This window comes from Mastomys coucha, unplaced genomic scaffold (genome assembly GCF_008632895.1).
Source record: "Mastomys coucha isolate ucsf_1 unplaced genomic scaffold, UCSF_Mcou_1 pScaffold16, whole genome shotgun sequence".
Classification (NCBI taxonomy): Eukaryota; Metazoa; Chordata; class Mammalia; order Rodentia; family Muridae; genus Mastomys; species Mastomys coucha.
In genome coordinates this window covers 102,135,811-102,145,810 of record NW_022196898.1, presented here as the reverse complement: position 1 = coordinate 102,145,810, position 10,000 = coordinate 102,135,811, and the positions used below count along the sequence as shown (strand labels likewise).

The 10,000-nt window shown below is 42.9% G+C and overlaps 1 protein-coding gene across 4 annotated transcripts in view; it reads right to left on the bottom strand.

Moving 5' to 3' along the window:
* Window positions 1-3,466: 3,466 nt before the first annotated feature.
* Window positions 3,467-10,000, bottom strand: part of Cryz (crystallin zeta) — a 30,626-nt gene continuing 24,092 nt past the window's right edge. For all 4 annotated transcript variants that reach the window (XM_031375934.1, XM_031375931.1, XM_031375932.1 and 1 more), the window contains 4 exons: window positions 9,332-9,481; window positions 4,990-5,097; window positions 4,800-4,895; window positions 3,467-4,491 (listed from right to left, as the gene is read on the bottom strand). In XM_031375934.1, coding sequence (XP_031231794.1) covers window positions 4,330-4,491; window positions 4,800-4,895; window positions 4,990-5,097; window positions 9,332-9,481 — 516 coding nt within the window. In that variant the 3' untranslated portion in view covers window positions 3,467-4,329. The remainder of the gene's footprint in view (window positions 4,492-4,799; window positions 4,896-4,989; window positions 5,098-9,331; window positions 9,482-10,000) is intronic.

Genomic DNA, 10,000 nt, shown 5'->3' with positions numbered 1-10,000 from the left:
TTTAAAAAAATTAAAAACAACAAAATAATTCTCTTAGCTTTCTAATGCTGGAATGAAGACCATGACCAAAGCAACTTGGACAAGAAAGAGCTTGTTTATCCACAGCTTATAGTCCTCGTAAAGGAAAGTCGGGGCAGGCACTCAAGCAGGAACCAGGGTTCAGGAGCTCAAGAGGCCATGGAGGAGTCTTGCACACTGATTTGCTTCCCATGGCTTGCTCAGACTACTTAATTATGATCCAAGATCACCCGTCCAGTGACAGCATGACTCATAGTGAAGTGATCTGGGCCTTCCAACAGTAATCCGTAATTAAGAAAACATCCCACAATCTTGCTTATAGGCCAGTCTTATGAAAACATTTTCTCACTTGAAGTTCCCCCTTCTAAAATGACCCAAGCTATGTCAAGTTGTCACAAAATTAATCAATTCTCGTCAACTTGATAATAAGTATATCACTATTAAACCATAAGCTTTCCTTTTTTGTTTACCCCCAAGATCTCATGTTAACTATTAACATCACAATATCAAACACATTCCAACTTGTAAAAGAGTCCCTCAGTCTTCCAGCTAGTTATTTTCTGACTTTTCTGCTTGCCTTTTTTCTTCTAAAACCCTTTTGAATACTTGACAAAGGGTCTAAAAATGTGTACTGAGATCTTGCTATAAATTACTTTGAAGTCTGAGCACTAAGGAAGACTCCTCATAGCAATCTGGTTAAGAAACATTTTTTGGTTATTTCTTTAAGCTTCAGGGGGATCTTGCAGTTCCCTTTCCAAAGACCCTATGCATTTCTTATAAATTTGGTTACTTACATTTTCACTATATTTTAAACTGCCAGTCACAGTAATGTTGCAACTGTGAGTTCTCCCATATTCTCTAAACAATCATTGTGGCTTTCTATGAGTTTTTGCACTCCCATCAGTCACCTTTTGAACTCATTAACTTTTCCTATTTCTCCTCTTGCAGTTTCCAGATTCTGAATTATGTATGTAATGAGCTTCTCTGTGTTCTTTCTTGGTGATTAACTTCATTGTTTACCTGATGAGGGGTTAAAGTCATCAAGAGACACATTTTTGGGCACATTTGTGAGGGAGTTTCCACAGAGACTTTAGGAGGAAAGACCTGCCATGCATATGAGCAAGGTGCTTAGACTGAAGAAAGGGGCAATGAGCAACAGCATTCCTTTTCTTTGCTTCCTGACTGCGCAGGAAATGTGCCAAGCCTGGCACACCAGCCTCACCAGGTTTTCCAAGCCATGAAGACTGTGTACTTCAAACCATGAGCCACAAGACTGGACACTTCAAACCTTAAGCCAGAAACCCTTTCTTCCATAAATTTTTTTTATCAGGCCTTTTGTCATAGCATGAAGAAAGAACTGAAACACTTCCAAATCTAATTATATGAATTTCAACAACCTTAAAGTATATCTCTCACCACCAGCAGTGTTTTTCATAAACATAATTAGTCCTATGGGTGATGAACTACCTTTGTTTAGCTCAGGACATTTTTCTTTAATTGTTTTTCTCATTTCCTAGGGTATGTTTTGGTTGGACGATACCTATCATGCATAGTTGTAATCATTCAGTTGATGGAAATTTGGTTGTTTCCAATATTTTACTGTATGATTAGGAAGAAAAATTATATGTCTCCTTACAGATATCCCTGTCTCTCCAGAACTTCCTGTGGAGGGAATAATATTGGGTTAAAGGAGATGTGTATTTTGAGTGTAGAGCACTTCCCCCCTCACTAATTAATTAATTAATTTACCTCACAGCCCAATTGCAGCCCTGCCCTTTGACCCACACCCACAACCCCCCCTCCATCCCCCTCCACTACCATAATTCAAGGTTTGCTGCTCCTTGTGTTATAGCTCCTCTCAACCCTTTCCCCCCGGAGAGTTACTAAGTATTTTCTGTTATAAAAAGTTTTCTCAGATTGTGTTAATTTCATTTCTTTCTTTCTTTTTGCATATTACAGGGTGATCCTCTTCACTCCTCTCCTTTGTTCAGTGTATCCTTTGCTCTTGTATACTGAAAATTAAGCATCATTTAAACATATCTTTTTGTATGGTGGACTATGAAAGATTGCATAGCAATTCTCCTATTCTTAAATTCTTACTACCTCCCACCTATGCTGCATATTACCAATTGAGGCTCTAATTATTAAATCATTGCTTCCAGTTCCAGAGCTGCTTAGCAATACATCTGGCATTTAAAGCTAGGCCTTCTGCCTTTCTAAACCCTGATGTTATTGTGTCAGGGTTGCATAGGCATGTGGGCCCCACTTCTTGTCTATAGGGGATCTCCAGTAGCATGGATGTCTGATTTTGGATCATCTGGCTTTGATAGTCAGAAAATATTAATTTCGGAAGTGCGGTTTCCTCCAGCCTGTGATGCAACACAGGGATATCCAATCAACATCTGTACACAACAATTCACTTGCAAAGTACTTTCTGGGTGGAACTGCCAGTCTAGGTTGATGAGTTTGCTATTCCTGTTAACACCTGAGAGAGATAGTCTACTAAAATAAAGCTTTTCTATTCCTCATATAGAAAAAGTTTTCTTTGAGATCCATTTTGGAGACTCCAGTCCATGAACAGTTGAGTTCAGGCTCCGTGGCCCCATGGCCTGAGAGCTCATTGCAGTAGAAGCACCTGGTAAATGAAGCCCCATCCACCTTACTGTCCACACAAGAGGAAGAGGATGGTGTCACACAGTCCCCTTGTAGGACACTGTGACTGAGAAGCTTCTGACAGCTCCACCTACTCAGGGCTCTGCCACCTCTAAGTGTCTTCAGAGGACCAAGCAAGTAGTTGACACATAGGCCTCTGGGTCACACAGTAGGTACAAAAAGCAACTGTTTTGGGAGTTGATCCTAAAGTGCAGGAAGAAGGAACTGAGGGATACAGTGGTCTGGCAGTGACATCAGTAAACTGTTTCAGATGACCTTTGGGTAGGCAATAAGGGAGTGGCTTTCCAGATAGTGTAGCTTCTGTGTCTGAGTTAGAGGTCTGAGTTGTGGCTGAATTTGGACCTCTTCCTAATCTAACTTAGTGAGTCAAGGATGGACTCAGAAATTCCCAGTGGATGGTGGTGTGTCTCTCTCCACCATCTCTCTAGTTTCCAACATTTTAGTCTTTGTAGGTAGTTTTCATGCACATCTGAGAGCAGTAGAGCAGGAGTTCTGGCTGTTTTATTGAAAATAAAATTGATACCACTTAAATGAGGTGGGGGGGATGTAGAAATGGGAGAATGTGGAAATGGGAGGACGATGAAGAAAAACACACCAAAAGGGAGTAACCAACCACTATCTCTTTGGACGTAATGCTGGTGTGAGATTTCTACAAGGCTGTCCTTCTACTTAGTCTAAAAGAATTCCAGCATAGAACAGGCATAATAAGTAGCCACAGGGGTCAGGAGCTACGCAGAAATGAGGTGTGTGCTACACACATGAGACAGACACGGGCTTCAGTATTCTACAGAATTTACTCCAGGTTAAGATACTATGAAAACCAAAACAGACAGTTCTTAATGTGTTAAATTTGTGAACTTACAATTTTGAGTAAAACTATGAGACTCATGTCACATATACAGAAAACTATAAATGACCATGAAGCATTTACTGGATGACCGTACTGAATACCTCAGGCCTAGGATGGGGTTGCTGACCTCCCAGAGTGCAGGTGGCTGGTGACCGGCATGCGGCATTCTGATATTCTCAGAAATGTTAGGAAAAATGACTGGTAGGTCACCCAGGGGTTGCTCATGTTTGCCCTTCTGAGGCTTACAGACTGAAATGACATTAGTTTTAAAAGGATGTTTTTCAGCCCAGAAAATCTTCAGGGCCCAAGACAGCCATGGCTGAGGGGGCAGGTGACTCCCTAAGGAGTAGTGAGCTTAGAAGCCCAGGAAGATGAGTAGAGGGCTATTTTGAATATGTACATTTTATTCAAAGGTATGAAATTAATCAGATAAGAAGGTCTGAGATGAAGCTGTGTATGGTAGTGCATGACTGTTAAATATCCCAACACTTAGAAGGCTGAGGCAGAAAGATCACTGTGAGTTCAAGGCCAGCATGAACTACAGAGAATGATCCTGTTGCAAGCACAAAACAAAAACATCCAACCAAAGAAAATGAAGAAAAAGGAACAAGAGAGTTTTGTGATGCATGTCAACACCACACTGGGCACACGGCTCTCTCCAATTATCTCACTCCACTGTGTCTACTTCCTAAAGTCGTGTTTTTAATACATGAACCTCAATCAAATGAACACTGATTAAAGAGGGTGCAGCAGAGACTTGGTGGAGAAGGTGTCCAGTGACGCAGGTCTCATAAGAGGAGAATCATTTTCCCGGTCTTCCCACTGCCATGGATGATGTCTTCATGGGCCTGAGCTGCTTTCTCCAGTGGATACTCAGAACCTATCACAGGTTTCACCCAACCTTTTTCCATTCCTGCTTGGAGGATGCCTGCATATTGCTGAAACTCCTCCTAGAGGAAAGGGATTGGGAAAGAAAGTGTGCATTTGTAGTTATTTGTTTCTTGGCAGTGGACCACATGACCTGAAATATGAAGATTTGAAAGTTTTCCCAGATCTACACTGTACTTCTCTGTCATTCACATATGCCTGGGACAGGGTTAGTTTATGAAATAACATCTTGACATAGCTGTGAAAAGCGTTCCCTCCCCATACTGCTGTTCTCATGAATGAACCACCTCTCCAGGCAGGCGACCAAGCTTAGTATTGACTTTAACTGTCAGTCTGCTGACTAGCACAATCAGGACCACCCCTTCCTTACCTTGGTGGATGAAAAGAGAGAGACTCCAATTATACTTGTCTCTTTGGCCATGGTGTCCCTTGGGTTTATCTCAATGGGACCTCTACAGCCAACAACCTACCATGGAAACAATTGAAGTACACAGTTGAAGGTTGCTGTGTAACGGGCATGACCGCTGGGGAAATTCAAGGTGCTGAAGAGTCATACTTACAATGACCCGTCCTCCAAAGGACAGAAGCTTCAGGTCATTGCTAAGGTTCTCATTCGCCAGCATTTCAATTATCACATCAACCCCCATGTCCTTGTCACCAAGAGACGTCTGCATGATAGAAGAACAACACGAAGGTGAGAGGCGGTAAAACCACTTCTCTAAATATAACATCAAAACCAACAGTGCATGTTTTAAAATAATCTAATTACAAAGTGACCACACACTCTCTGCAGTATGAACTCAGAAATATTGGATAAGCTACCATAATCAGGTCAAAACTGTATGGGTTAATGTGTGTGTATGTGTGTGTGTGTGTGTGTGTGTGTGTGTGTGTGTGTGTGTGTGTCTGTCTGTCTGTCTGTCTGTCTATATGTATGAGTGATTATCTGTGGATATCTGTAGTGTATGAATGGGTACCTGTGTGTGGGTTGGGGGCTGTGCATGTGTATTTGTGGGTGGGTGTGGTGTGTATTTCTGCCCGTGTGTACATTAAGTTGTGTTATAGGTGGTTTATCATTTGTTTAATATACTAATTCTTTCTATCTGCACTGTTGGGTATGTTGGTTCTCTACATTTTAAACTGGTTCTTAAAGATCCAGCAATGTTATAATTATCTTGTATTAGATTTATATTACATTCTAAGTAATGAGTATTAAACCAGGCATTGAAATAGATGTAGAATAGATGTAGGGCACTTAAAACTAGGAATCAGGATGGAACCCTAAAGCAGCGCCTTTATGTAAAGGCAAGTACTGTGTCAGCAGAGGTAAGCCGGGAGTTACAGAAGAGTTACGGTCAACTGCATACACTGCTCAAAGAAAGTCATTTCCTCAGAGGAAATTACCTGAAGGATGGAAAGGAGCCCCTTAGACATAAGAAGAAAGTGAAGGCAAATGGCACACAAGGGCCTTTGGGGAATGCTTCCTGACATGGCACTGTGGGAGAGGAAAATGTAAACTCTTACAATCTGCAAAACATGCTGAACTGCATGTTAGGTAAAGAACTCTGGGTTTGGGTTTTGGTTTGGGTTTACTTTTCAGGTGTTCATTAATTCAGTGTTTTAGGTACTAGAAGCTCAATAACAGACAGGAAAGTCAAAATTCCTCTTTGATTAGAGCTCCATTTCAGCTATTTCTTGATACAAATATTTAAAGGGACAGATCTCTCTAGGAATAGAGAAGACAGAGCAACTCTGAGCTCAGTAACACTCATCAGGGCAGAGGAAATGGAGGCTTAAGTAACAGACAACAGGGACTTGAGAGATGCTAGTCAGGGGTGAGACTGGCAGAGTAAAGGGGGTGACTTAGGGCAGCAGGGAGAGGCTGACTTAAATGGGCATAAACAAGGCTCATGGGGTAAAGTGCCCACCCACAGGCTTCTTCAGATCCAGTACCACAGGGGAAGCTGGAATCCCAGAGCTTGTGGCAGAGATGCATAGAGATGCATAGAGATGCATAGAGATGCTTAGAGATGCATAGAGATGCTTAGAGATGCATAGAGATGCATAGAGATGCTTAGAGATGCATAGAGATGCATAGATCCTGGTCTTGCTGGCCATTCAGCCTACAGGGAGGGGTGAGCTCTAGGATCAGAGAGGCCTTGTCTCAGAATACAAGGTGGAGGGTGACAAAGGATGACACCAGGATGGACCCCTGTCCTCCACATATCCATGCACAGGTGCACACATGTGCATACATACACACACACATACACAGACACACACATTCACACACAAAATTTGAAAACAGACATAGACAATGCTATAAGGGTTCCTGTCAGAGTGACAGGTAAGTGTCAAGGACCACTAGGCTAGTGACACAGAGAGAGAACTCAGGTGACACAGCCAACAAAGGGCATGCAGACACACCGACACAAATGTGTAATAATATAAAGAAGAAAGAGGTCAGTGTTCAGGAGGGTAGGAGAAGGTTAATAGTGCAGCCAGTGAGCAGGACGACAGCCAGTTTCAAGGAGATCCAATCAACTTCTCAAGCTCCTGAGGATGAGGAAGACACAGGGCAGCCTGCACACAAGCACTCTTCATTCACCAGGGATGCAAACTTCCTGAGTGTCAGATTACACACAGGCAGCCTCTGTGAGTGTCAGATTACACACAGACAGTCATTGTGAGTGTCAGATTACACACAGACAGATCTGCACCAGGAGAGAGGGGGCAAGGGAGCAGTGAATGTCCAGTGTTTCTAGAAGATAGGCAGTAAAGGAATGGGAGAGGAGAAGGGAGTGGAGGGGCCTGGAGAAGATTCCTGAGATCAAGAAAAAGCAGAAGCCAGCAGGCAAGTGAAGGAGTCACTCTTGTGGCCTAAAGTCAGGTGCTGGAGAAACAGGCAGCAACTTTACCCAGTAACTCTCCCGGCTCAGCCGTGCCTGACAACAGCATCAGGAGTGAGCACCAGGTGCCAGCTCCTCTGTGCATGGCACAGATTGACTGGCGGATTTTGACAAGGTGGTATGGTGGAAATACACCCATGCACACATTCTTCCTCCTTGGATAATGACCTCTATAAAGCACTCCATGCTGGGAAATTCTCATTGTCCTACCTCAGTAAGTGCTTCTGAGGATGATCAAAGGAGTAAGTGTTGATTTAATTATCAGTGATACATAAATAAGGACTTCAGGATTCAGGTCAGCGTTGGATAGAAGTCAGTGGCTGGGTGCTTGCCAAGCAAAACAGACAGACAGATAAGATCCTGTGTGAACTGTATGGTATACAACATCAACTGAATGCTCCTCACTGTGGTAGGTGGGATAGGATAACCCCTCCCCAAGGACCCCGTTAGCAAGCAGCATCTTTCCCGGATAGGTACATCTAGTTTGTAATTCTGGGAACCTCGAGTGCAATGGGAATTTGACATCTTTAACAGCTGCACTATGAGCATCTTGTAGCTGCAAGCTTTACTTACAATGAGATCTTTCAACTGACTTTAGAAAGGCTCCATCTCGAGGTTGTGGAGAAAGGAACACTCCTTCATTGCTGGTGGGATTACAAGCTGGAAAAACCACTCTGGAAATCAGTTTGGCGGTTCCTCCGGAAATTGGACATAGTTCTACCGGAGGACCCAGCTATACCACTCCTGGGCATATACCCAGAAGATGCTCCAACATGTAATAAGGACACATGCTCCATTATGTTCATAGTAGCCCTATTTATAATAGTCAGAAACTGGAAACAACCCAGATGTCCCTCAACAGAGGAATGGATACAGAAATGTGGTACATCTACTCAATGGAGTACTACTCAGCTATTAAAAACAATGAATTTATGAAATTCTTAGGAAAATGGATGGATCTGGAGAATATCATCCTGAGTTAGGTAACCCAATCACAAAAGAACACACATGGTATGCACTCACTGATAAGTGGTTATTAGCCCAGAAGTTTGGAATACACGAAGAACAACCCACAAAACACAAGAAGAACTCATGAAGAAGGAAGACCAAAATGTGGATATTTCATTCCTTCTTAAAAGGGGGAACAAAATACCCATGGAATGAGTTGTAGAGACTAACTATGGAGCAGAGACTGAAGGAAGGACAATCCAGCCGATATAGCTGTCTCCTGAGAGGCTCTGACAGTACCTGACTAAAACAGATGTAGAGGCTCACAGCCATCCATTGGACTGAGTACAGGATCCCCAATGAAGGAGTTAGAGAAAGGACCAAAGGAGCTGAAGGGTTTGCAGCCCCTTAGGATGAACAACAATATGAACTAACTAGTACCCTCAGAGCTCCCAGGGACTCAACCACCAACCAAGGACTGCACACGGTGGGACTGATTGCTCTGGCAGATTGTGTATAAGTAGAAAATTGCAAAGTCGGTCATCAATGGAAGGAGAGGCCCTTGGCCCTGTGAAGGTTCTATGCCCCAGTGTAGGGGAATGCCAGGGCCAGTAAGCAGGAGGGGGTGGGATGCTGAGCAGGGGGAGGGGGGAGGGAATAGGGGATTATTTTAGTTTTTGGTTTTTAAATTTTATTTTTTTTCTTATTTTATTTTATTGTTTTTTGGAGGGGAACCTGGGAAAGGAGAAAGCATATGACATGTAAATAAAGAAAATATCTAATTAAAAAAAGGCTCCATCTTATTTATTACACAAGTACATTACAAGCATGACAGCAAGTCTGGAGAACTAGATGCCTGCCCCTTTTAATCAATTAAAACATTTACAGGGATGAGAGCACATATAGATATGAAAACAGAAACAGTGTTATTTATTAAGCAAAATCATGTTAACTCATTAAGAGGGCAGGTGTTCAAATGACTTATTTTTAAAGCCAAGTGAGTCTCCCAGAAGCAATGACTGACCTTAAACTGTAGAAAATTTACCTTGATTTTATCAATATAGTTGGCTTCTTTGTGATTAAACACTTCGTGGGCTCCGTTTTGCAGAACAAGCTTTTTTCCTTCCTCAGAACCCGCTGTGCCCAAAACCTTTAAGCCATGAGCTCTGGCAATCTGGCATGTAGCTATTCCAACCTGAAAGACAAAACATAACCTCGCCATCACATATTCTCCACGTTCCCTAGAAGCCTCCAGTGCCTGCAGAGAGCTGCAAATCTCAGGAGAGCAGCACTTCTCAACCTGGGGCTCATGGATTCTTTACAAGAGTCACCTGAGACCATCAGAAAACACATATATTTACGTTACAATTCATAACAGTAGCAAAACTACAACTATAAAGTAACAATGAAAATAATTTTTTGGTTGGGGTCATCACAGCGTGAGGAACTGTATTAAAGGGTCGCAGATGAGGAAGGCTAAGAGCCACTGGGCTGGTATTGAACCTTTGCTGAAGGAAAGCAGCAATCTTGCAATGCTGGGCTCAGCAGACTTCACAGTGCTTGCTGAGTTCTCTGTCACTGTCTGTGTGATGCTGATGCTGACACACAGGAGCCTGGGGGAAGTCTCCTACAGCAGCGCCTGCCAAAGCCCCACTGCGGTGGTCCTTAGCCCCACTGCGGTGGTCCTTAGCCCCACAGCGGTGGTCCTTAGCCC